General features: G+C 38.6%; 2 protein-coding genes and 1 long non-coding RNA gene across 3 annotated transcripts; 1 reads left to right on the top strand and 2 right to left on the bottom strand.

Annotated features, from left to right (window-relative positions):
* Positions 1-10668: 10668 nt before the first annotated feature.
* LOC110918151 lies at positions 10669-12798 on the top strand. The gene is made up of 2 exons (XM_022162514.2): positions 10669-11067; positions 12447-12798. Exons 1-2 carry the CDS (start codon positions 10819-10821, stop codon positions 12681-12683), a joined length of 486 nt encoding a protein of 161 aa, XP_022018206.1. The 5' UTR covers positions 10669-10818; the 3' UTR covers positions 12684-12798.
* LOC110918158 (late embryogenesis abundant protein 6) lies at positions 12780-13481 on the bottom strand. Its single transcript, XM_022162517.2, has 2 exons — positions 13347-13481; positions 12780-13132 (listed from the first exon to the last, which is right to left on the bottom strand). Exons 1-2 carry the CDS (start codon positions 13431-13433, stop codon positions 12884-12886), a joined length of 336 nt encoding a protein of 111 aa, XP_022018209.1. The 5' UTR covers positions 13434-13481; the 3' UTR covers positions 12780-12883.
* A 5438-nt stretch (positions 13482-18919) lies between these two features.
* LOC118485974 lies at positions 18920-26529 on the bottom strand. The gene is made up of 3 exons (XR_004877830.1): positions 26487-26529; positions 25471-25558; positions 18920-19012 (listed from the first exon to the last, which is right to left on the bottom strand). It is a non-coding gene; the product is annotated as an uncharacterized LOC118485974 (long non-coding RNA).
* Between the last annotated feature and the right edge of the window lie 1220 nt (positions 26530-27749).

Here is a 27749-nt window from a genome sequence, read left to right as displayed (position 1 = left end):
ATCATTACTGAAAACCCTAAGACAACAATGTGAGTAATCTCCTTTTTGTAAACTGTTTTTACAAAACCTCATTTAGTTAATTATATATTACGCAGTTATTGAGTATTTGTAAGAATACAATTACAGTCGGTAAATTTGGGGTTTTGTATACAAAATTTGTTACCACCTGGTAAAGGAGTAACATGACCATAAGTCGGAACGACATTACCGTGTGGTGGTAATTGATATAACTTGGAAACAAATGTAATTGCGGATGCGCCCTCAATACTGTTCACTGTGACTTTTTATTTAAACTTGATTAAACTGGGATTCACTCACCAGTATTTCCCACTGACAAAATGATTTTAAAACGCGTTTCTGGTAATAAAATGTGAAAGCCAAATAGAACCCAGCTGGACAGCACTGAAGGCTTGGAAAAGTGGCAATAAAGTTACCTAAGAATAAAATAGATGTTTTGTTAAATAAAATAGGATTTATTCCTATAAAAGTGTATATGTTGAAAACTTGGGTTTTACCCATGTATTTAGTATTATAAAATGTGGTGGTTTACTCTGATTTAATATTTCCTAACTACGGTCCTGATGAAAATTTCCGCTGCCAAATTAGACAATAACGCGATACCACCGAAACTGACTCGCGGCCACCCGTTCCCGGGGATTAGGGATCGGGGGCTGTGACAGAAGGTGGTATCAGAGCTATGCCACTGATTCAGCCACAGAAGTGTTCTGCTGACATCAAAATTCAAAGTGTTAGGAAATAAATTACGGAAATAAGTGCATAATTGTATTTTCTTGTTATGTGTTATCTGACTATTTGTTAGTTTACAGTATGAGCGACCAAGGACCATCTGACGTGTATCGTCAATTATCTGCTTCGCCTAGAAGCGAAGGCACCTCCTCTTCTCAGCCTGCCCTCTCAAGGTACTCTGCTGATACGGAAGAAGGAATCTTTGTGTTTAAGGCTCAGTCTGAAGAGCCATTTCCTCAGAAAAAGAGGGGATGGTTCAGTAGGGGAGCACACGAGCGTAGGAAACGTATGAAAAAGTTGCGGGAACAGCGAGTGTTAGCCGCAGCCAAAAGAGAAACTGATGCCTATGCCCAGGATATGCTCAATAGGGGTATAGCCAATATCCATATCCTAGCAACCACTGTAGCTGACCCAAACCTGGAGCAAATGCTAGCACCCCAACCACAACTACCGATTCCTGACCAACCCATGGAGATAGAAAACCCTGAAAACCAAACAGAAATGCCCGATTACAACCCGGAGGAGATACCTAGGGTACCTGCACCAAATCCCCTAGACCCAAACAATTACGACCCCTGGTGGGACGATGTTAGGGACTATGTGCAACAAAACCCGATACAGGAAAATGTGCCAATGCCCAATCTAGGAGCCTACCCAGGGTTAGATCCTCAAGATCCCTATTACGTTAATGATGCATACATTAGGGAGACCTTAGAGAATCCTTACCCATACTAGGCCCCGTACCAGGAACCCGCACCTCAGATTCCAAACCCAGTCCTAGAACCTGCACCCCCAATGAGTGCCGAAAACGTACAAGAACTTAGGACTTTCGATGAGGAAATTTTAGAAAGCAGTGAGAGAATGAGACAGGTGGGAGAGCGTCTCCAATGGAAATACGACGAGCGCAATATGGATTTTTGGATGAATCCATATCAGTGAATGTGATGACAGGAACGGTAGAAATAATAATATAATAATAATAATATATGTGTGTGTGTTAGAAAAAAAACTACGGATGCATACTATTAGTATTGTAATTTTACATTTCAGTCGGTATTATAATTTTAATTTCTGTACTGGTGTAATAGATGCATAATATATGAATAGAGTAAAAGTCGCAATGCTCGACGCTTTTGACCAAAGTGCGTGTCATGTGATTGGCTATATTTAAACATTATTTGTGATATTAATAAGTGGTAAATGTTTAAAATTCTGATGGCCGACGAAGGAAATCAAGATAATCTGAATAACGATAACCAGAGTAACATTAACGTGGTTAATGAGAATCCAAACAACAATGGAAACCAAATGGATAATAGTGTCGTTCAGCACATAGTGGCACAAGGAATTATAGATGCAATGCCATTTATTATTCAAACAGTTCAAGAAGCGAATAATAAAAGTAAGCATAGCAATAAGCGACCAACTGAACCTGAACACAGCGTGAACAATGGACCCGTGCTTCAAGCACCCATTCCCAAAAGAAGAAGAACCATGCCATATGGTTGTTCTTATAAAGAATTCTGGTCCTGTAAACCAATTGAATTCTCGGGCAATGAAGGACCCATTGCAGCTCTACGATGGATAGAAAAGACTGAGGCTGTTCTAAAGATAAGCAAATGTGCTGAAGAAGATAAGATAATGTTTGCTTCGAATTTGTTTAAGAATGCAGCCCTAGAATGGTGGAACACTATCCTCCAGTCAAGGGGAAGTGATAGGGTTTATAACATGGAATGGGAAGAATTCAAAAACATGGTAGAAAGGAAATTCTGCCCTCCCAATGAAAAGGAACAGATAGCAAATAAGTTTCTGAATCTTAGAATGACCGGAGTAGACAGTAAGGGTTACACTACCACATTCTTTGAATATGCTAGGATAGTACCAACCCTTGCATCACCTGAACCGGTGTTAATCTCCCGTTACATCTGGGGATTAATTGGAGAGATTAGACATGTAGTCAAGGCAGCTAGACCCCAAACCATAGAAGAAGCTGTAGAACTAGCCAATACCTTGACTGATGAACTGGTACGAACTAGAGAAGAAGACCAGAAGAGAAACTTATCCCAAAGGCTTACTCAAGAATTCCGTTCTGGAAATTTCAACCATAGAAATGTAGGTTCTACCTCTGCACCATTCTGCAAAACCTGCAGAAAGAAGCATTCTGGAAGATGCTCTACTTACTGCAATTTCTGCAAAGCACCAGCACATAAGGAAGAAACCTGCAGAAGGAAACCAACCAATGGATTGTGCTTCAACTGTGGAGAAAAAGGTCACATCAAGCCAAATTGTCCAAAATTGGCTCCATCCGCAAACAACAAGAACCCTAAAAATGCTAGAGCATTTGTTCTAACTGCAGATGAAGCCAAGATGATCCCAGACGTCATTGCTGGTACGTTTTTAGTTAATGATATTTTTGCTAAAGTATTATTTGACTCTGGTGAAAACCAAAGTTTTATTAATACTTCGTTTTGCAAACTCCTAAATCAATCATTAACTAAACTACCACAAGAATGTCTAGTAGAAACCGCAAATGGAGAAACCGTTAGGATCTCTGAAATCTTGCAGGGAGCAAGAATAGAAATTTTTAATCAAAAATATATTGCAAACCTTTACCCAATGAATCTAACTGGATTCGATGTCGTGTTAGGAATGGATTGGTTAATAACCAATAAAGCCAATATTTTATGTGATCAAAATTCAATTCAAGTAAAATCACCAAGGGGTGAAAAGATCACAATTAAAGGAAATAAATCATCTAGATCCACTAAATTCATCTCTGTGATGAAAACTGCAAGTTATATAAGAAAAGGATCTATAGTGTATTTGATTTCTATAATCACTAACACTAAAGGAAAAGAATTAAAATACATTCCAGTCGTGTCCCAGTTTTCAGATGTCTTTCCAGAATAATTACCAGGACTACCGCCAGACAGGGAAGTTGAATTCAGAATCCATCTATTACCAGGAACAGCACCGATTGCTAAAGCACCTTATCGTTTGGCACCCGCCGAAATGCAGGAACTAAAGAAACAATTAGACGAATTGTTGGAGGAAGGATTCATACAGCCAAGCTCATCGCCATAGGGAGCACCGATATTGTTTGTTAAAAAGAAGGATGGATCATTGACTACCGTGAATTGAACAAAGTCACAATTAAGAATCGGTATCCATTACCGAGGATCGATGATCTGTTTGATCAACTTCAAGGAGCTCGATTTTTCTCTAAAATCGATTTAAGATCAGGATATCATCAATTAAAGGTACAGGAAGAGGATATTTCTAAAACCGCATTTAGAACAAGGTATGGTCATTATGAATTTATTGTCATGCCATTTGGTTTAACTAATGCCCCAGCTGCATTTATGGACATGATGAACCGAATATGTAAGTCATATTTGGATAAATTTATAATTGTCTTCATAGATGATATTCTAATTTACTCTAAAAGTAAAGAGGGGCATGCAAAGCACTTGCACTTACTTTTAAGTTTATTAAGAAAGGAAAAGCTTTACGCTAAGTTTTCAATGTGCGAGTTTTGGTTAGAGCAAGTACAATTTCTTGGACATTTAGTGAATCATGAAGGAATTCATGTAGATCCAACAAAGATCGAGGAGATTACCAAATGGAAAACCCCTGAATCACCAACCGAGGTTAGAAGTTTCTTAGGATTGGCCGGTTATTATAGAAGATTTATTCGAGATTTTTCTAGAATAGCCATTCCTTTAACTAAGTTAACCTGTAAATCTGTTAAGTTTGAATGGGGACCAAAACAAGAAGAAGCCTTTAGAATCCTTAAGCAAAGATTGACCCATGCACCCATACTAACATTACCAGAAGGAACTGAAGACTTTGTAGTCTATTGTGATGCTTCTAAATTAGGTTATGGATGCGTATTGATGCAACGTCAAAAGGTCATAGCTTACGCCTCTAGACAACTTAAGAGTCATGAAGAGAATTAATCAACCCATGATTTGGAATTAGGAGCCATAATTTTTGCCCTTAAGATCTGGAGACATTATCTTTATGGTAGTAAGTTTACCATATTCACAGATCATAAGAGCTTAAGATATGTTTTCGGGCAAAAAGAGTTGAATATGAGACAAAGACGCTGGATAGAATTGCTTAGCGATTATGATTGTGATATCCAGTATCATGCAGAAAAAGCCAACGTAGTGGCAGATGCTTTAAGTCGAAAGTATCATGAAAAGCCAAAAAGGGTACATTCTCTTAAATTAAATCTACAAGTAGATTTAAACGAACAGATTAGAAAAGCACAAGAATCAGTAATCAAGGAAGATACTGAAAAATTAAAAGGAATGATTAAGGAATTAGAACAAGGAATAGATGGAATTTGGAGATTCCATAAAAAGAGAATATGGATACCTAAATTAGGAAATTTACGTCGCCGTATATTAGAAGAAGCTCATAAATCTAAATATACGATGTATCCAGGAAATGATAAAATGTACCAGGATTTAAGGAAAAATTTCTGGTGGATAGGAATGAAAAAGGATATAGCAGCTTATGTTTCTAAATGTTTAACTTGCTCACAAGTTAAAGCTGAACATCAAAATCCCGCAGGTTTATTGCAGCAGTTACAAATGCCAGTTCGGGAATTGATAACAATGGATTTTGTTACCAAATTACCCAAAACAAGAAAAGGTAATGATACAATCTAGGTGATTGTAGATAGGCTAACTAAGTCAGCTCATTTCTTACCAATGAAGGAAACTTTTAGTATGGAACAATTAGCCAAATTGTATGTAAATGAAATTGTTTCATTACATGGAATACCTTTATCGATTGTTTCTGATAGGGATAGCCGTTTTACCTCTCATTTTTGGTCAAGTTTCCAAAAAGCAATGGGAACCAAGATGAATCTAAGCACCGCTTATCATCCTCAAACGGACGGGCAAAGTGAAAGGACAATTTAGACAATGGAAGACATGCTTAGAGCTTGTGTAATTGATTTCAGAGGTAATTGGGATGATCACTTACCTTTGATAGAATTTTCTTATAATAACAGTTATCACACAAGTATCAATGCTGCACCATTCGAAGCACTTTATGGACGAAAGTGCAGAACCCCAGTCTGTTGGGCAGAAATTGGGGAAAAGCAACTATCTGGACCTGAGATAGTACAAGAAACAACTGACAAAATCATTCAAGTCAAAAAACGACTGAAAACAGCGCGCGATAGGCAGAATAGCTACGCTGATAATAGACGTAAGCCGTTAGAATTCCAGGTAGGTGACAAAGCATTGTTAAAAGTCTCTCCTTGGAAATGAGTAGTAAGATTCATCAAAAGAGGAAAGCTAAGTCCCAGGTATATTGGACCTTTTGAGATTATTAGAAGAACATGACCTGTAGCCTTTCAGCTACAACTGCCAGAGGAAATGGCAGGAATACATGACGTATTTCATGTATCTAATCTCAAAAAGTGCCTAGCTGATGAATTACTCGTAGTACCTCTTAAGGATATAGAGGTAAATGAACAGCTTAAGTTTGTAGAGAGGCCTCTACAGATTGAAGATAGGAAAGTTAAGAATCTCAAGCACAAGAGACTAGTTTTGGTCAAAGTGAAGTGGGACTCCAAAAGAGGACCTGAATACACATGGGAGCTTGAATCAGAAATGCAAAAGAAATATCCGCACTTGTTCCAGTAGATCTCGAGGACGAGCTCTAAAACTAGGTGGGGAGGATATAACAACACCCTGAACCGACACCCTCAATAATTTTTCCAACGCCCTAAAATTATTTAAAATATCCCAAAATGTCTTTAAATATACTCCGTTTGTGAAAACCGAGCTTGAAATATAACATAACATTAAAAATAAATAAAAAAACAAGAAATATTAAGTTCAGGCGGGCCACGTAAGCTTAAGCTTACACTTACGCGGGCCGCAAGAGACTTAGAATGTGGCAAAGCCCGGTGCGGCCACGTGGCCCAACACCCGGCAGGCCTACGCATTGACTCAGCCCAGCTATACGTTTGACCAGGGTTGACGCGGGCCGCGTAACCCTTGTCTTTGTTTTACGCGGGCCGCGAGAGGCTCAGTTTTCAGCCCTATATAAGAAGACCTCGGGATTTCATTCCGATCGTTCAACTTTCTTTTCTTTCTCTCAAAATTAAATAGTAGGCATAATTCCCGGGTATTATACCCCCCCTAAATAGCGAGGTTCTGCTACGATGTAAGTATTATAACCCCTGGAGACGTATTAGATACTCTGCCCGATTGATCTAGGGTTCCGTAACGGCTGTCGTGGTTCTGCCCGACGTAGTCGTTGGAATGCCGTCTCGGGGAGGGTATTACTAATGTTAAAATGGGTTATTATACTAACACACATGCATTTGTGTAATTTATAGATTATTCCCAGGAAATCATTACTGAAAACCCTAAGACAGCAATGTGAGTAACCTCCTTTTTGTAAACTATTTTTACAAAACCTCATTTAGTTAATTATATATTACGCAGTTATTGAGTATTTGTAAGAATACAATTACAGTCGGTAAATTTGGGGTTTTGTATACAAAATTTGTTACCACCTGGTAAAGGAGTAACATGACCATAAGTCGGAACGACATTACCGTGTGGTGGTAATTGATATAACTTGAAAACAAATGTAATTGCGGATGCGCCCTCAATACTGTTCACTGTGATTTTTTATTTAAACTTGACTAAACTGGGATTCACTCACCAGTTTTTCCCACTGACAAAATGATTTTAAAACGCGTTTCAGGTAACAAAATGTGAAAGCCAAATAGAAGCCAGCTGGACAACACTGAAGGCTTGGAAAAGTGGCAATAAAGTTACCTAAAAATAAAATATATGTTTTGTTAAATAAAATAGGATTTATTCCTATAAAAGTGTGTATGTTGAAAACTTGGGTTTTACCCATGTATTTAGTATTATAAAATGTGGTGGTTTACTCTGATTTAATATTTCCTAACTACGGTCTTGATGAAAATTTCTGCTGCCAAATTAGACAATAACGCGATATACCGAAACTGGCTCGCGGCCGCCCCTTCCCGGGGATTAGGGATCGGGGGCTGTGACAAGTTTAACATTTTTACATTTCGTTCTAAATTTTGAGAGTTAACACGATGCAACGTGCGTGTGTGGGTGAACGTTTTTACATAGTCTATTTTTTTCCCGTTAGACAGGTTTAACATAACGTGCGCGTCCTAATCGACTTAGTTATGACTAAAGAATCCCCGCCGCATTACGGCGGGTCGTAATTCTAGTTATCATAAATAATTTGATTATGAAAAGCTACTAAAACTACAACATTTGCAACCATCTTAAAAAAATAATTTTCAAGTTTCTTTTTACGGTTAGTAGGCGTGGAGATGATGTCATGGGACCTGTAGTCGAATCTCCTGCGTGTTGCGACGGGAATCTGACTGGTATCGATTTGTCTTGTCATAGTCCTCGTATGCTATCGACACGGTTTTGCACTTGATATAATAACCGGAAAGGGAAAACCCAAAACTTAATAAAGTCTTGATATGATCAAAAAAAAATTCAAGCCAAATTCATAAAAATCAACATCAATAGCAATAATTAAATGAATATCAAGAGCGGAAAACACAAAATGAGTACAATACATTATCTAAAAAATAATACATATCCACGAAAGGGAAACGTGAGAGGAAAATGAATTGAAATTTAATTTAACAAATTTTTGAAACAAAGTGTTGTGTTTGATACTTAAAAGAAAACTCGTGCATTTGAAATTTATAATAAAGTGTTGTGTTTATGAGAGAAACTCTTGCATTTGAAGTTTATAAAACAATTATGTGTAAATTCTATTTTTTGGAGAATGAAAACACTATCAGTTACAACATAAAAAAAACAACTTACATTTTCAAACCATATAAAGATTTATAATAAAAAAAACACATTGCATGTTTTCATACCATATGAAGATTTATAATAGACTTGAAAATTATTTGAAAGAATATTCTTCTAAATCAAGTTTTATGTAGAGCTTTCTGTTTACTTATTTCATTTCGTATTAAAATTCATAATAACGTTATTTTAGTTGAACAATTGTATCTCTACTCTCTTTTTTTTTCCTTCAAAACCAACAGACTACGGTTTTGAAAACCATCAACACCACCATTTATAATACCATTTTCTACTGTAAAAGGTACACAAAACACACATGAAGACTTAGATTCGTATCAGTGTACACAGGACACACACATAACCATTTTAGAGAGAGATCAGACATTTAGAGAGAAATCCGAGCGGTGGCGGCGGTCGTGCAATTCAGACGGCGTTCCGGTGATGTCCAACGAAAAGTTAAGACGACTCAGGCGGACGACGAAAAGTTCCGGTCTGACGATAGTGGCAGCGACGGCTTTCAAACGAAACAGAAAATATCATCAATACCTCCGTCCCGACACAAATGGTTATATGGCAATTGATTTGAAAAAAATGCGGCGTTGGGTTTGGTTTATATTTCAGTGATGAAGAACACAACGTGGAGGGCATGGGAAGAAAATAAACAGGCACGGTGGGTTGGTTTATATATGGGTGTCGGTTCGTTCTTGCCTAAGAGATTTGTCTCCTTGTTATCCCTTGATCGCCTCGGTTTATCGACAGAAGTTTTTATCTGAATGAAGTGGATTGGATATTATTTTGTTATAACAGTCGCGTCGATTTATTGACCGAAGATGAATGTGTTTGATAAAGAAACACGCGGTGGAGAAAAAACCAAACGGTGTGAATTTGTTTTTAACAATGTTTTGTTAGATTTTAAATAAATGCAAGACGCAACCCTTTAAATGATAATATAATGTATAATGCATATAATTTTTCAAATGACACGACTTTTAAATAAAAATCATGACCCAAGTTGATAATTGTATAAGAATAATAGTCCCTGAATATAAGTTATTTACATAATAGTTCATGGGAAGGTGAAAATGTGAAATGACAAGAATGCTATGTGCAAGTCACATGCTCATACTTAACCAAAAAAATAACTATGTTAGGGCTAAATGACGTAACGTGCAAGATTTTGAAACATTCAGTACAAAACTTATCAATTTTTGCACCAAAGGACACCGGTTGAAAAACAATATTAACGTAAAGGACGAAACGTGTAATTTACCCAAATATTATTTTATTCAAAACCTAGTTGTGAATAGTAATGTACAAATATTCGAAGTAAAACGTACATGTCATCAAAGCTAAATAACAATTTATCTTTTATTTCGTATAAAGTTACACAATTTACCCTTTTCATTATTCTAATAATATAATATCACACGTTATTGAACTCTGAATGTATAGTTACAACGTATTTATTTATATCTACGTATGGATAAAATTTTTGTTCAAAGTCAAACTGGTCAAACATAAATGTTCTTTTCTTTATTGTTACCATTAGTGTAAAACAAGGTCTCGAAGGCCGAGTACTCTCCGAGTAATTGCTACAAGGTAGATTTCCGAGGCCAGAGCACTCTCCACCTAAGCCGAGTACTCCCCGAGTACTCTCAACTCCAACTAGGGAGCGTCTAGCTACTTTTGCTACCATGCTCGTTACGAACCGAACTGATATCATCCGAACAACATCGGTACTGGCATTCGTTTTATACTTTTCTCGACGTTACAGTGTAAATTTCGTTAAAAACTTAATTGTATTAGCAATGAAGTACTTTTGTGTTGTATGTTCTATCCAGTACCAGTACCGATGCCGTATCCGTATTGTGGCAAACCAAACAAATACCATCCAAACAACATTCGTACCCATACCAACATTCGTTTTTATGACTTTTTGATCGATGTAAAACATGCGTTAATTTCTATACCAAGTGTCAGTACAATAGTATTGTAACAAGCCAAACCAACACCGACCAATCGGGTGATCACTATAAAGGTTACAAAACACAACCACTTTGTTCCATGATCTCCTTTTAAAACAAAGTAATATCTCCACATACGCAATCAAATCCACCATTACGACCACTGCTGACTCTTCTTCTCCCCCAAAATCTCGCATTTTGCAGCCCTAATTCTCCAACTTCCACCATTCACAAACCCCCTAATTTCCACTACAATGAAATTCTTCAAACGGATAGCAGGATTTCTCGGATTGGGAACTCACGAAGTCAACAAAGACTCTGAAGACGAAATCGACGATGCAAACGCACACAATACTTCCAATTCTACCGATGAAATGCATCATTATGTTGATCCTAATCTTCCTCGTAAAGGTTTTAGTGTTTCCGTTCAAGTTCCGGTTGATAAAACGGTTCAAATCGGGCCGGTTTTGGTTCCGTGCCCCGCCGGTGACGGTGGCGTTCAGGTAGTTTTCTGGATCTGGTTTCAGTTTCTAGTTTTGTTGATTGGTTTATAACTTTATATTACTTGTTTATGATCCAATTTGGTGTAGGAATTGTGGAAATGATAGATTAGTGGAACCCTAGGTTAGGAAAGTGTTCTTGATTTAAGATGTTTTTTTATTAGGGTTTAGGTATGGGTTGTGAGGGTGTGATTAAGAGATTAGATGTTAATTGTTTTAGTTAGATGTTGTTGGGAGTAATGTTTGGCGGTTTTTTTTTTTTTTTTTTTTTTGAAGATGTTTGAGGCAGTTTAAAACCGACGCGCAAAGCGTAAAGAGTAAAGATGCGTGTGCGCAAGGCGTGAAGGCGTAGGAGGGAGAGAGAGATGATTTTTTGTGTAACTTTGAATATTGAATTTTAATAATCCCAACTATACGCCGTTGACCGCCAACAATCCCAACTTAAAAAATAACCATTGACAGTCCCAACTATTAACATATTGACCTTCAATGGACCCTGACTATTAGAACCTTAACGTTGTTAGTCTCTGGTCGCCGGAAAAATGTTTTTGGTCACACAAAGTTTTCTAAAGGTCTAATCTAAGGGTACAAAGAGGTTTGACCACTAAAGGCCAATATGTTAATAGTTGGGACTGCTAGTGGTTATTTTTGAAGTTGGGACTGTTGGCGGTCAATGACCAATAGTTGTGATTATTGAAATCCAATATTCCTTTTTTATCGATTCTTGTAGGTTTTTGGTATCAATTATCTGAATTTAGATATGAATAAGCACTGTATATGGTTTAATATGTGAATAACTTATAGTGTAGAAAGCTAATATGTACAATATTCTTGTGCATACGACTTTCCTGTACAAAAAGGTTAGAAAGCTATATGTACAACAGGTGCACACGACTTTCCTGAACGGCTGTACAAAAAAGCTTAGAAAGCTATATGTACATTATTCTGGTATACACAACCTTCCGGTACAAAAAGCGTGCCTTTTGTGTCAACACACAAGAAAGGCGAAACAAGCCTAGAAAACTTCACATACAACATTCTGGTGCACACAACCTTCCCATACAAAAAGCATGCCTTTTGTGTCCAGACAGAAGAAAGGCGCACTTCATGACTGTGCCTCATGCTTATTTTTGTGCTATTTGCAACTCGTGCACTTTCTGTAGGTGAAGCGCAAGCCTATGTGAGCTTTTAAGCGCACAAGGACCTCAGGCGCGCATTTTTAGAGCGAATCCTATGTGGGATCATCTTGTTTATTTGCAGGCTGAACACTAAATGACTAAACATTCTGTGATTCTTGAATGTTACATGATTACAAGCTTATTTCTTTATGGTTTCATGAGCACACTGCAAACAATGTTATGATGATAAATTCATTGTTTCAGGGTCTGCAATGGTATACACGTGGCCTAAAGATAGACGAAGACGGAGATGTTGCAGACCAGTTTCTTGAAGAGGTGTTAACTGAAACAGTAGCAGGGGATGTACCTCAGAACACATGGTCAAAGTTTGAAGTCAAATTGATCACTAAATCTGCAAAAGCTAGGAACCCGTGTCTATCCAAAGAAGGAACAGTCCAACACTATGTCAGATACCATGGACAACGGCAGCTGATTGGATGAAAAGCTTTTTTTATCTGGTTGGTTGTTTGAACATGTAATTGACTTGTGATACAAGATAATGAACTTTTGTTTCAAGGTGTTTAAAGTTCTGGCATATATTTATTTGTTTTGCTTTTGTAGTATATTAATAATCTAGATAATAGAAAATGTAGCATAAAAATTACAACAAGAACACATGAAAACAACAAAAGGGAAGGAAACTAGTGGTGTTTATGTCCATGAAGATGTCCTCCCAAAGGAAAGGTCGGTGCCGTGGTTCCGGTAATCGGGTCCATGGCACCGAACGGTTGCTGGTGGTGGCCTAAAACGTGGTGTTTACCATGTAGCTTCTCGGCGGCGTGTTGGGCTTTTTCATCATGGAGGTTCATGTTCCCCTCGGCTTCCTTGGCTTTTCTTCGCTGGTGCGCTATCTCCTTCTCCTCATGCGTTCTTGCAGTTGCTTTTTCGGCCTACGTGCAAAATCGATTAACCCAACCGAACCAAATTAAACCGAAATAATCGAGCGATACAAATTACAATTCTGTTTGGAAAACCTAATTTTTACAACTGGAAATAGTTGTAAAACCCGTAAGCTTTATAATTTGATGTATTAAACCCCATGAAAATAAAATAAGATAAAAAATGAAGAAGGATGTGTAACCACAAGGAACAAGTGGTAATAACCTTTTCTTCGACATTGGCTTTGTAGGATTCAACATGCGCCTTTGCAGCACTGGCTGCATTGCTCACCTTCTCTTTTACTGAATGCATTCTTTCTCTCTCTCTCTCTGCCTTTTTGGGTATCTTGTGCTTCAAATACGATTTTATAGAGGATGCTTTGCGTTGGAGTTTGACACGTTTCCTCCATGCAAGTATACAGCTGGTACTATAGAAAGAGGTCAATCCAAAGAGGGATAACAATCAACTCAAAACTCGATGACAAAATCTAAATCGAATGGATATTCTAAAAACTAGTATACTAAACTTGATATCTTTAAAGTTATATAAATATTATTAGAAGTCTACTCAAGTAATAATATTTTAAGTCGATGTTTGCATACGCCCATGGCATTATAGCTAGTGGCATCTTAGTGGTGAGATAAGGCTTTGTGGCCATTAGGTTCTGTGTTCGATTCTCACAAAGGGGAGTTTTCTCAGATTTATTGGGTTTCCTCCTGAATTGGTGTATAGGCATTATAGCCTAGTGGAGATGGATATGATTTATTGGGTTTTCTCCTGAATTGGTGTATAGGCATTATAGCCTAGTGGAGATGGATATGATTTATTGGGTTTCTCCTGAATTGGTGTATAGGCATTATATCCTAGTGGAGATGGATATGATTTATTGGGTTTCCTCCTGAATTGGTGTATAGGCATTCTAGCCTAGTGGAGATGGATATGATCGGGTGATTCTGCTGGTGACACGATTATACTCCAGTGGTCCGTCAATAATCCTAATTTGTCTACAGCTAACTTTTAACCATTTAAGATGATAAAGTGATATTTTATGTAAGTTTAAGATTGGATTTCGGGTACAGTACCCGCAAACTTGATGGTTTGATGATTGAATAATAGATAACTAACAGGTATAACATCGTGTTTGAGACAATTTTATAATCACACGCAGGGCCGACCCATGGGAGGAACCGCCCAGAGCCCACTCTCCCATGCGGTCTATTTTTTTAATATATATATTTTATATATGATTTTTTTAAACAAAGCATATAATTAAATTTAAAAGTTATAAATCGCACGTATGCGCGTGTACACACGTGCACATGACGTGCATGCGCGCAAACAAACACCGATTGTATGGCCACTGTAGGCCTTTAAAACACCTGTTGAGGTACCTTCATGACTCATAAGTATTTACCCATTTCAATCTACAAAATAGCTTCTTTGTAGAGATATTTAAAACAACCCATGAAAACACTAACAACGGGACAAACAAAGCACTAATAGCAAGACAAACAAAGTACCAACAGCAGGACAAAAAATCAATACATCTACCATTAGTTTTATAACAACACCATATATATTTTCTATTTTATATATCTATTTTGAATATGCCTCCAGCAAGATAGAGCGCGCAAAAAAGCCGTATAGTGCAGGAGCGCTCACATTTTTTTGGCTTACTCTTGCACTTGAATTTCAAAATCCAGCCTTTGGACCCTTGGCCCGCTTAGAAGTGGATTCAAACCACTGACACAAGGATTTTCAGTCCCTTGCTCTAACCAGTTGAGCTAAGTTGAGCTACCTGAACCACTTTCCTAATAAAAGAGCCAATTTGTTTTTATACCCATTAAGTTATTATATTTTGATGTAACTTGACAAATTTTGTAGTGAAATATATAAATGTATTTTTACTAAAAAAAGTTTTGCGTAAATTACTTTTTGAGTCCCTGTGTTTTATGTGTTTTAACCAGTTGAGTCTAAAAGCAAAAAGTTTAACGACCTGAGTCCCTATAAGCATTTTCTTTAACCATTTGAGTCCAAATTGCTAACACTGTTAAGATTATTCTGTTAACTTTTGTTAAATGACCAAATTACCCTTTTAATTAAAAAACCACTTTATTATTAAATACATATACATGTTATCTAGATCCAGATCATAAACCATCTACATCCCACCACCACACCTCAAAAACTTTCTCTCTCTCTACCTAAACCATCTCCATCCCACCACCACACCTCCACCATTAACACCACCGTCGCCACTACACCTCCACCGTCACCACCACCACTACACCGTCACCACCAAAACACCCACCACCGCTGTATCTCCACCGTCACCACCACCATTACACCTACCGATTCCCCATCTCCCACGTCTAACCCTATTTACCCCTAATTGGTTGCTGAACCCTCAATTTTCACAATTCATTCTTCTACTATCATCGACCTTATGTGATTTGTTCTTTATTTTCTCCATTGTTCTTATGCAGTTCGTTATTTATACTCCAATCGATTGTTTTTCTTCAGAAGGTTCTTCTGCAATCGTTCTTCTGGGCATTCACAGAATCAATTTTGATATGGTTTGGGTAATAAGTGTTCTTCAGTTGTGATTGTGGATAGGGGTGTTCAAAAAACTCGTGGCTCGCAGCTCGCTCGAAACTCGCTAGAAAAAAGCTCGAAGAAAGCTCGGCTCAAAATTGGCTCGGTTGTAAACGAGCCAGCTCGGCTCGTGAGCTCGTGAGCTGGCTTGATAAGGTTTACATCCTTCATTTTTTATCCCACATCGCTTAGAAAACAAAAACTAAGGGGGTATCTCCCCTATAAAAGAAGGTAAAGACAATGTACAAAGTGAATTAACTATTTATACTTGCATATTTAGCCATATAGTTAAATTAAATGGCAATTATGGCCCTTAGTCTATGAAGAAATTCATTTTTAAGAGTTTTTTAAGTAGTAAATTTTGCGGTTCTTTGTTAGTTCGAGCTAGATCGAGCCGAGCCGAGCTAGCTCGAATTCTAATCGAGTCGAGCTCGAGCCGAGCCAGCTCGAATCGAGTTCGAGCCGAGCTCAAGCTGGGTCTAGCTCGGCTCGACTCGGCTCGTTTACAGCCCTAATTGTGGATTGTATCATTGGAACGCCCACTAGGTGTTTGATGAAAGTCCAAGGATAATTATGGAAAAGAATTAGTATATTTTGGATGAAAGTTGAATGTGGATGTGTGAATATGAGTTGAATTGATGAGTGGGTAACGGGTAACATGGAGATAAAAATGATTTTAAAGTCTGCGCTTTTAAGACCCGTATGGATTGTTGGTGCTCCCTGACTTCACCACCAACGAATCATTTTTGGTCTTTATGCAAGCAGGTTGTTATGAATGATATGCATTGTGGTGTTGGGGAAGGGTTTCCTAGCAGTTGTTAAACTACCAGTGACTCAACCTTATGGCTTATACACATGTGAGTTAGATTGTTTTACCCTGTTTTATTGATGTGATTTTTGTATTTCTGTCGCAATTGAACACATTAGGATTACTTTTGCCAATTGAACTTGCATTTTTCTTTGCACCATTTCAAGATTTGTTGGATAATTTCACTTGTTTTAATCTGTATATTTGTAACCATTACACTTGATTGTAACTTTAAGAAGGGAGGTGGTGGTAGTGGGATGGTGGTAGTAGTGGGGCGGAACTGGTGGTGGAGGTGAGACGGTGGTGGTTAATGTTTGGAGGTGGCGGTAGTGCAATGGTGGTGGTAGTGGTGGAGATGATGGTGGTGGCAGTGGTGGGATGGTGGGGATTGTGTGCAGGTGTGTTTATTTACTTTTCTCTAATAATAATAATAATAATAATAATAATAATAATAATAATAATAATAATAATAATAATAATAATAATAATATAATATAGGGGTATTTTAGTCTTTTAATGAAAAACTAACGGAAAATTTAAACAGAGTTAGAAATTTTGACTCAAATGGTTAAGAAAAGTGGCTATAGGGACTCAGGGCGTTAAACATTTTGATTTTGGACTCAAGTGGTTAAAACCAATAAAACACAGGGACTCAAAAAGTAATTTACCCAAAAGTTTTAAAAGCACAAAGGTTGAAAGTTTGAAAATTCAAAGGTTGGCATATTGAAAGTATGAGAATAAGACATATATATTTGAAGAAACACTAGATAAATGGTCGGAACCGAGATATCTAGGGGGTTTGAATCCGCATAAAAGGGTTAGCTCTCTCTCGGTTGATTCAGTTGCTGTCGAATTTCTTCTCCGGTGATTCTGCAAAACAGAGCACCGTTAGCCTCGCCAAGGGGAGAAGAGGGTTTTCTCCTTGACCCGACTCCGGTGTGAGAATAAGTATCGGTAATGGAGAAGATAAAGTTTGTGAGAAGTGAGAGTGATCTGAGTTTATACCTGAACAGTTCTCGTATTTATAACCGTGAGTTTGGGAGGGAAAACCTGTTATTGAGAAGATAACGGAAGATGTTAACGCCGTAGCGGTTATATTTTCTCCCCTTAAGTTCTTTAATCCACGTTAAGTTGCTTCGATCCGATGTGAATGCACACGGATCGTGATGTTGATCTATGGCTGGGGTATTGCCACGTGGAAAGTGATTTAAGTGGAGATCATTCTCCAATTGCATGCCTTTGTTGTGATTTCAGGGATGATTGTGGTAATGACACGTGTCCAGACGGTTATTGTCACACCCCGAAATATCAGAGCTGGCGTGACTGGACCGGTATCTTCATTGCACAGCGGAAGCAAATAAGTTAAGACTTCTAGAAAGTGAACGCCGCTAAGTACTCGAATTCCCATAGGTTCTCCTATTCCAACCGTTCCATAGTTTTGAAAATGCAACCTGAGAAAGAACATGCGAAAAAGTCAACACAAAGTTGAGCGAGTTCATAGTTTGTTTTGAAAAGATTTAAAATAAATCTTTTTGGTAACCGGTTTAAAAGTTGTTGAGAAAATATAGTAAAATCATTTTCTCGGCATGATATATGAAAACTGTGAGTCTAGCCCACGAGAGACTTTGTAAGCAGGACCAACACGTCCTCTTACTTGTACATAAGTTGAAAACGTTATCAAAGTTTGTAAATACATGTATTATGAGTTTGCGTCAAATGAATATTAAAAACATTTGAAAGTTATAGTGTTGTAAGTTGGTATGTAAAGCGTCTATGAACATGTTGATCATTAATGTTTCGCGAGGACATTAATATATGCGACGACATAGGAGGTACTCAACCCGCGTAGGCAATTTAAGTGTCGAACTCTCGACGCTGGACACAACAGCACTCTAAGTGGTCACCCATGGACCGTGAGTGGGGCTCGCCCGTACCCATTAGATCTAACCTTTGTTCCTTGGTCCTCAAAAGGATTAATGGCACCTCAGTTACAGCCTATGCTCACATGATCTAAGAGTTCATTCCATAACTTAATCATACCCTAGTTTGACATGTATTTCCCCCGAAAGTTGTAAACCGAAACGTTGAAAGAAAAGGGGGACATGATCTCACTGAGTTGTCTCGTTTTTCGTACGCAGGCCAACCCAGTCCCGTTGTTGTAACTAGGACACTCTCGTCACTAGTCATGAAAATCATGCATGTTTTGTAAAACCGGTATGTTTAGTATAAATCGTTCGTAAACCATTCAAGTTCGTTGAAAATCATTTGCAACATGGTTTATAAATATGTGTTTTCGTTCATCGAAATAGTGTTTTCTTTTGCAAAAACTTGCATGTCTTTCCACCCCCGAAAACATTTATAAAAATGTAAAACCGTAAAAAGTGGGGGTTATGAACTCACCTTGACATTCCTGTGCAAAGCTAGCTTAGTATGATTGCGTGATGTCGTTCCAAGAACATGAACTCGCTAGCGTGCAATTACGACATTCCTACGAAGGAATATTTATAAGTTTCTAAATAAACGACATAGTTAAACTACGTGTCCGAGCTCTACCGAATCGTTAACTAAACGATTCTAGGGTGTTATTATTTCGGACTTAGAATAACCAATCTATGGTTATTTGATCCCGTTCATGATCAGGATAAAACTAAGTCGCGAAATAAATTAGTTCCCGAAGGGTGTAGTATGTATATGTTTATATATACATGTATAGACATAGCTATATTAATGAAGTCGTATTAGTCATTGTACATAGAAATACGTAGAGAGACAACGATATGTGCCGTGTTCGGTTTAGACGTTTGTAACGAATAATTTTTATGACAATATTCGAAGTCCCGACATTTGAAATAAATATAAACATCATATTTATTTTATATAAGTATTCAAAGTTTCGAATTATCGACGTTTTAAAAAAAATGAATATAGAAAATTATATCTACCTTTTTAAAAGCTTACGGACTAACGTCATTTGTAATAAATATAAACGGTTATATTTGTTTTGTATGAGTATACGAATGTGCGACGGTTGAAATAAATATAAACAATTATATTTGTTTTGTCATAGGATCGAATTTCGTTAATTAGTATCTCGTTTTTATAACTCGTGAAATGTCGCCAAAATAAATATGCTTTATTTTTATCTTTAAAAGAAATACTCTAATCTTCGATAAGTGTCGGATTTTTACGAAAATCGGGCAGAGTTTCCTCTGTTTTTCGAATAACCCGACAATAAAAGTCGTCATATTTTGTCAAAACTCAACATTAAACAAATCACAATTATATATATCTTTCGCAAAATATAACGACCACTAAAATAAGTAAACTAGAGTACGACGGTTCAAGCTCGGTTCGCGTAGACTAAAAAAAATCTAACGAATCCATATATAAAGTCTAACGCATCGTTAAAACTTTACCGGGTCTTGACTGACTACCATTGACCAAGTTTGACCATTTTGACTGTCGTTGACCGAGTTGACTCGGTTTGACCGAGTTGACTCGGTTTGACCGAGTCAACTGAAACCGAAGCTGACCCGTCTGACCGAACCGCGAGACCCAGACTAAGACCGGGCCGAAGCTGAGGTTTGACCAGCTTTGACTCGAAACGAAACTGTTGACCCGAACCGATCTGGACCGTAACTCAAATCACCACCAAACTTGAAATTGAACCAACTTGAATCTGACCCAAAACGAATCTGCACAGATATCGAACCACGACCCGAACCCGAAGTGAAACCTGAACGTAACAGAATTGTCTTGAACCACCATGAACAAGAGCTGGCCTGAACTATCCGGACCTGAATCTCCCATACCGCGGCTGACCCGAGACCCGAACTCCACCGACATCAACCCGAATCGAACAATGAGACCCGTGCTCCGAACCACCGCCATAACCGCCACTGCCATCGCCTGTCTTTACTGCCGCCGTGAAAGTCGATCATCCGCCGACAGTCACCGGCCGGCTCCACCGCCGCCGCCGGTTGTGCTTCGTCGTCGCCCCGTTCTCTCTTTCCTTTCCTGTAGCTTCTTCTTTCAATCCCCCTTCTCTTTTTCTGTTCTTGTCGTCTGGCACCACCCACCACAGCGCCGTCACCTGTGGTGATGGTGGTGGTGTTGTTGTCGCTGCTCTAGCCCGCCACCACCAAGAATGGTGGTGGTCGGCCGATAATCGAGAGGGGGGGTGTTGTAGGTTGCAGGTGACATGGAGGGGGAGGGGTTGTCGTCGACTGGAACAACCGCCACCGGCCGGTGCATCACCGGTCCGACATCGAGCAGAGAGAGATGAGAGGTCAGTGATGTGTGGTCTGAGTGGACTCAAGATGAAGATGGAGACCATGTTCTGTGCTTTTATTTGTCTGTGTATTGTTTAGAGAATTAGGGTTTTCATATGAAGGAGAAGTAAGGGATATGAGGGCAGTAGTGTGCGTATGTATGGATCTGAGTTTTTAAAAGAAGATAAGGTTATCACTACCTTTATATAGGTAGGGTTTGCTTAGTGGGCTTTGGGCTTGGGCCCAAGGCGCACAAGCCCAATCTCTGTGTTTAAGTGGCCCATAATATTCCCGAAGCCCATATGCACTCCCGAACTCCGTAATATGTCGTAGACTAAAATGTTTGAGCCGAAACCCTCAAAAATTACGTCGGAAAGTATAATTGAGGCGCTCGATCGTAGGTTGCGTTGAAATCGCGTAAAACGTGTCGTTCATCATTTCTTGTCCGTTTTGCGATCCGTTTTCAACTACGGATAGACAAATTTAAAAGCGACGCTAAATATATCAATATATATTAACAATTTGATATCGAGACGAAATTTGAATCCGGTACTTCCGTTTCGTTGTCGGTGCGTTCCTGTTGTCACGTTTCCGCTCACGTTTGCATTTTGTATCTTTCAAAAGCATGAAAATTTCTCTAAACGAAATCCATAGTTTTAAATTATACGTATAGGATTTGTATTTTTCGGCGTTGTCAGCATTTCGTACAGTTTCAGTTCGTTATCACTTAATTTTCGCATTTTTCCCCAAAATCCTTATATCCGCATTGTAACGTCTGATTAGCGTTCCTAGGTATTCCAATAGCCTAATTTAGTTAATCTGCCTTAATCACTCTTTCATATCGTCTTAAACGTTTGTTAATCGCGTAATTAAAAGGCGTTAATTACCGGTTGTCACATTCTCCCCCTGTTGCAGAAATTTCGTCCTCGAAATTTAGTCTATGTTATCTCCTCAGAGTCGTGATATAAATATATACTTTCGATGTCGTGTCGTTCGCAGGTAAGTCCGACAATACCAAAGTGAATGACCGCATAATAGAATCAAGACTTATTCGAAATACGTGAGTGTAAAGACATTCTGCATCAATAAGAACCCAACGGTTCAACTGAGTTTGTTCCAGAAATCGATGTCAAGTGAACGGAGCGTAGTGATACTATCACCAATGCAATCAAGTTTACGGGGGTCTAACAAAGGAGGAATTTCGACCAATAGAATTTCAAATGAACATTCACAAATTGCAAATCAATTTTTGAAACAACAGAATTTACTACCAACGGAATCTTGTGTTGGTTGTTGTATAAATGAAACTCGAATTCAACAAACTCAAATAAATAGCATCATAAAAATGATTTATCAACCCTCGAACAATTAAATGAATAAAATCAACGTGTTGCAAGGATACACCGAAATGAAATACAACCGAACTTGGTGTGTCATCGTCTTAATACATAGTTGCATTAAGACTACTTAAATGATATGTCAAACGAAAAGCATATATAGTTTCGCATGAGACGGCTGATCGTGATTAGCACAAGCTACAAGTGTATACCGACGCCACAAGGTGTTATAGTGAATGAAACAATTCAATAATAACGGTGATCGAACAAGTATCACCTGTGTTTTGCATGAAACGCTCGATTATGATTAGCCCAAGCTACAAGTTTATACCGACACCACAAGGTGTCGTAGTTATTAAAATAATTCAATAATAGAGGTGATCAAACAAATATCACCGTGGTTGAAATCGACTGAAGGCTCAACGACGTAAATTTGAATGCCCGTTTCAACAAATCTCATAGGATTTTCAATTGATCATGAAATAAATAAACAATGTTTTCGAGCGAAGATGAAAAGCAATGAATATCACAAAATGTTCGCTCGGTGGTGAAAGAACCATTAAGAGGTACACCGGAATATAATATGAATTTGTGTACCATTGTCTTAACACACGATTGAGTTAAGACTGCTTTAATATGATAAATCGAAGTGGATTTAAAATAATTAAAGAAATAACAATTAAATCCTTGCATGAGACGTATAAACGAGATTAGCGCAAGCTTCAAATTAGTGAAAACACCACCGCAAGGTGTCGAAATCAACAAATGATTCAATGAGGTCGAAGATCAAACAAGCATGTTATGGTTCTAAGCGAATGAAGTGCTTGTTAGGATTATTTCGAATATGAGGACACAAGTCCATCATATGTGGCCCTGAATTGAATATGCACTGCGAGTAAGTTCAAACAATTGAACTTGGTTTAGACACATTCCAACAATGAATGCATGTATCAATAAGAAAGTTTCGACATTGTTACAATGAAAAGCCATATATACCACACAAAAGAAACTGAGTTTTCCAAGAGATCCGTTGACTCGATACCAAGGAGTCAACACTTAACAATAACGGGGTCATTTAGATCACAATGCAATAATTGGATGTAGCGAAATGGTATTTGTACTTGGATAAAGCAACAATTTAGAGTGAAGCCACCGATGGTCTTCACGAATCAATTTAACCGCATGTGTAACAAACAAAACATGCGTAACATACGTATTTGTCAATGAGCGAAGCAATCGAGTGTTCGCTATTATGAAATAAAATTCTCGTGATGCAATGACCATTAGGGGGAGTAGAAATGCGAAAATCTACTCGTTATATGCAAAAGTCAGAATTTCAATAAAAGAAATTTAAGGACTTTACCTGGAACTTCGCGTGATAACCGTTTGTTAGTTGACATTACCATGGAATGTCGAACATAGCGTAATCACCATTAATGAAGTGGGGGGATGCAGAGACATGTGACTTCTCTTGCAGCGCCAATAGTTGTGAGTCTCATTAGACTAAGTACCAATCGTTGTGGAATCTTGTTTAAACGTACCTCAGCGTGATTCGTGTCGTTTGCAGGGTCACGTGGCAAAGTGCCGCATTGCGGTCGGTAGTTCTCCCGTTGCTGGGATTAGCATTGTCGTTATCGTGCTCAATCATGTTTTCCAAAGGCCTTGCCTTGAAAGTTGTGTGTGATGTACTTCGACGTCCGCTGACGTATAGTTTATGTTTCATGCATACTTGTGCACTAGCGTTTCGTTCCGCGTAGAATGTGATGTGCTCCAACATCCGTTGACGTATAATTTAAGTTTCATGTATTCTTGTGCGCTAGTGTTTCGTCCCGTGTAGGTTACCTGCTCGGGTAAGTAAGATAGCATAGACGACATAATATAATGGCATTTGCCCGAGTTAACAATCATGGTTCCTACGTAAGGACCTTTAATGAATTTCGGCATAAGTTTTCCAAAGGTCCTGAATGCATGTTATCAAAACCCTCAAGGTTTTTCTTACTGTGTGTAATCGTTTCATGTACCGGGTATCAAACACAACACTTGTCTATGTTTAAAAACAAAACTGTTGATTCATTGTTTTCGGCAACGGTTGGAACCCATATTCGAGTCCTAGGCGTTCTGTATGTGCTCAAGTCTTAATCATCTAAGTCCCCACAGGAAAGTGAGGTTAAAGCCTAGGTATCTCTACAGAAACCTAATTCGCTGAAACCTATAGCTCTGATACCAATCTGTCACACCCCGAAATATCAGAGCTGGCGTGACTGGACCGGTATCTTCATTGCACAGCGGAAGCAAATAAGTTAAGACTTCTAGAAAGTGAACGCCGCTAAGTACTCGAATTCCCATAGGTTCTCCTATTCCAACCGTTCCATAGTTTTGAAAATGCAACCTGAGAAAGAACATGCGAAAAAGTCAACACAAAGTTGAGCGAGTTCATAGTTTGTTTTGAAAAGATTTAAAATAAATCTTTTTGGTAACCGGTTTAAAAGTTGTTGAGAAAATATAGTAAAATCATTTTCTCGGCATGATATATGAAAACTGTGAGTCTAGCCCACGAGAGACTTTGTAAGCAGGACCAACACGTCCTCTTACTTGTACATAAGTTGAAAACGTTATCAAAGTTTGTAAATACATGTATTATGAGTTTGCGTCAAATGAATATTAAAAACATTTGAAAGTTATAGTGTTGTAAGTTGGTATGTAAAGCGTCTATGAACATGTTGATCATTAATGTTTCGCGAGGACATTAATATATGCGACGACATAGGAGGTACTCAACCCGCGTAGGCAATTTAAGTGTCGAACTCTCGACGCTGGACACAACAGCACTCTAAGTGGTCACCCATGGACCGTGAGTGGGGCTCGCCCGTACCCATTAGATCTAACCTTTGTTCCTTGGTCCTCAAAAGGATTAATGGCACCTCAGTTACAGCCTATGCTCACATGATCTAAGAGTTCATTCCATAACTTAATCATACCCTAGTTTGACATGTATTTCCCCCGAAAGTTGTAAACCGAAACGTTGAAAGAAAAGGGGGACATGATCTCACTGAGTTGTCTCGTTTTTCGTACGCAGGCCAACCCAGTCCCGTTGTTGTAACTAGGACACTCTCGTCACTAGTCATGAAAATCATGCATGTTTTGTAAAACCGGTATGTTTAGTATAAATCGTTCGTAAACCATTCAAGTTCGTTGAAAATCATTTGCAACATGGTTTATAAATATGTGTTTTCGTTCATCGAAATAGTGTTTTCTTTTGCAAAAACTTGCATGTCTTTCCACCCCCGAAAACATTTATAAAAATGTAAAACCGTAAAAAGTGGGGGTTATGAACTCACCTTGACATTCCTGTGCAAAGCTAGCTTAGTATGATTGCGTGATGTCGTTCCAAGAACATGAACTCGCTAGCGTGCAATTACGACATTCCTACGAAGGAATATTTATAAGTTTCTAAATAAACGACATAGTTAAACTACGTGTCCGAGCTCTACCGAATCGTTAACTAAACGATTCTAGGGTGTTATTATTTCGGACTTAGAATAACCAATCTATGGTTATTTGATCCCGTTCATGATCAGGATAAAACTAAGTCGCGAAATAAATTAGTTCCCGAAGGGTGTAGTATGTATATGTTTATATATACATGTATAGACATAGCTATATTAATGAAGTCGTATTAGTCATTGTACATAGAAATACGTAGAGAGACAACGATATGTGCCGTGTTCGGTTTAGACGTTTGTAACGAATAATTTTTATGACAATATTCGAAGTCCCGACATTTGAAATAAATATAAACATCATATTTATTTTATATAAGTATTCAAAGTTTCGAATTATCGACGTTTTAAAAAAAATGAATATAGAAAATTATATCTACCTTTTTAAAAGCTTACGGACTAACGTCATTTGTAATAAATATAAACGGTTATATTTGTTTTGTATGAGTATACGAATGTGCGACGGTTGAAATAAATATAAACAATTATATTTGTTTTGTCATAGGATCGAATTTCGTTAATTAGTATCTCGTTTTTATAACTCGTGAAATGTCGCCAAAATAAATATGCTTTATTTTTATCTTTAAAAGAAATACTCTAATCTTCGATAAGTGTCGGATTTTTACGAAAATCGGGCAGAGTTTCCTCTGTTTTTCGAATAACCCGACAATAAAAGTCGTCATATTTTGTCAAAACTCAACATTAAACAAATCACAATTATATATATCTTTCGCAAAATATAACGACCACTAAAATAAGTAAACTAGAGTACGACGGTTCAAGCTCGGTTCGCGTAGACTAAAAAAAATCTAACGAATCCATATATAAAGTCTAACGCATCGTTAAAACTTTACCGGGTCTTGACTGACTACCGTTGACCAAGTTTGACCATTTTGACTGTCGTTGACCGAGTTGACTCGGTTTGACCGAGTTGACTCGGTTTGACCGAGTCAACTGAAACCGAAGCTGACCCGTCTGACCGAACCGCGAGACCCAGACTAAGACCGGGCCGAAGCTGAGGTTTGACCAGCTTTGACTCGAAACGAAACTGTTGACCCGAACCGATCTGGACCGTAACTCAAATCACCACCAAACTTGAAATTGAACCAACTTGAATCTGACCCAAAACGAATCTGCACAGATATCGAACCACGACCCGAACCCGAAGTGAAACCTGAACGTAACAGAATTGTCTTGAACCACCATGAACAAGAGCTGGCCTGAACTATCCGGACCTGAATCTCCCATACCGCGGCTGACCCGAGACCCGAACTCCACCGACATCAACCCGAATCGAACAATGAGACCCGTGCTCCGAACCACCGCCATAACCGCCACTGCCATCGCCTGTCTTTACTGCCGCCGTGAAAGTCGATCATCCGCCGACAGTCACCGGCCGGCTCCACCGCCGCCGCCGGTTGTGCTTCGTCGTCGCCCCGTTCTCTCTTTCCTTTCCTGTAGCTTCTTCTTTCAATCCCCCTTCTCTTTTTCTGTTCTTGTCGTCTGGCACCACCCACCACAGCGCCGTCACCTGTGGTGATGGTGGTGGTGTTGTTGTCGCTGCTCTAGCCCGCCACCACCAAGAATGGTGGTGGTCGGCCGATAATCGAGAGGGGGGGTGTTGTAGGTTGCAGGTGACATGGAGGGGGAGGGGTTGTCGTCGACTGGAACAACCGCCACCGGCCGGTGCATCACCGGTCCGACATCGAGCAGAGAGAGATGAGAGGTCAGTGATGTGTGGTCTGAGTGGACTCAAGATGAAGATGGAGACCATGTTCTGTGCTTTTATTTGTCTGTGTATTGTTTAGAGAATTAGGGTTTTCATATGAAGGAGAAGTAAGGGATATGAGGGCAGTAGTGTGCGTATGTATGGATCTGAGTTTTTAAAAGAAGATAAGGTTATCACTACCTTTATATAGGTAGGGTTTGCTTAGTGGGCTTTGGGCTTGGGCCCAAGGCGCACAAGCCCAATCTCTGTGTTTAAGTGGCCCATAATATTCCCGAAGCCCATATGCACTCCCGAACTCCGTAATATGTCGTAGACTAAAATGTTTGAGCCGAAACCCTCAAAAATTACGTCGGAAAGTATAATTGAGGCGCTCGATCGTAGGTTGCGT

This window comes from Helianthus annuus, chromosome 13 (assembly GCF_002127325.2).
Source record: "Helianthus annuus cultivar XRQ/B chromosome 13, HanXRQr2.0-SUNRISE, whole genome shotgun sequence".
NCBI lineage: Eukaryota > Viridiplantae > Streptophyta > Magnoliopsida > Asterales > Asteraceae > Helianthus > Helianthus annuus.
Note: the sequence above shows the minus strand (reverse complement) of the source record. Positions and strands in the feature narration are given on the sequence as shown.

What these genes read in the sequence shown, in the direction of transcription:
- LOC110918151 (XM_022162514.2), top strand. Translation starts at nt 10,819, where the DNA reads ATGAAATTCTTCAAACGGATAGCAGGATTTCTCGGATTGGGAACTCAC. An exon ending in CCGGTGACGGTGGCGTTCAG is followed by an intron (nt 11,068 to 12,446) that starts GTAGTTTTCTGG and finishes TCATTGTTTCAG; the next exon opens with GGTCTGCAATGGTATACACG.
- LOC110918158 (XM_022162517.2), bottom strand. Translation starts at nt 13,433, where the DNA reads ATGCATTCAGTAAAAGAGAAGGTGAGCAATGCAGCCAGTGCTGCAAAG. An exon ending in AAGCCAATGTCGAAGAAAAG is followed by an intron (nt 13,133 to 13,346) that starts GTTATTACCACT and finishes TTTTGCACGTAG; the next exon opens with GCCGAAAAAGCAACTGCAAG.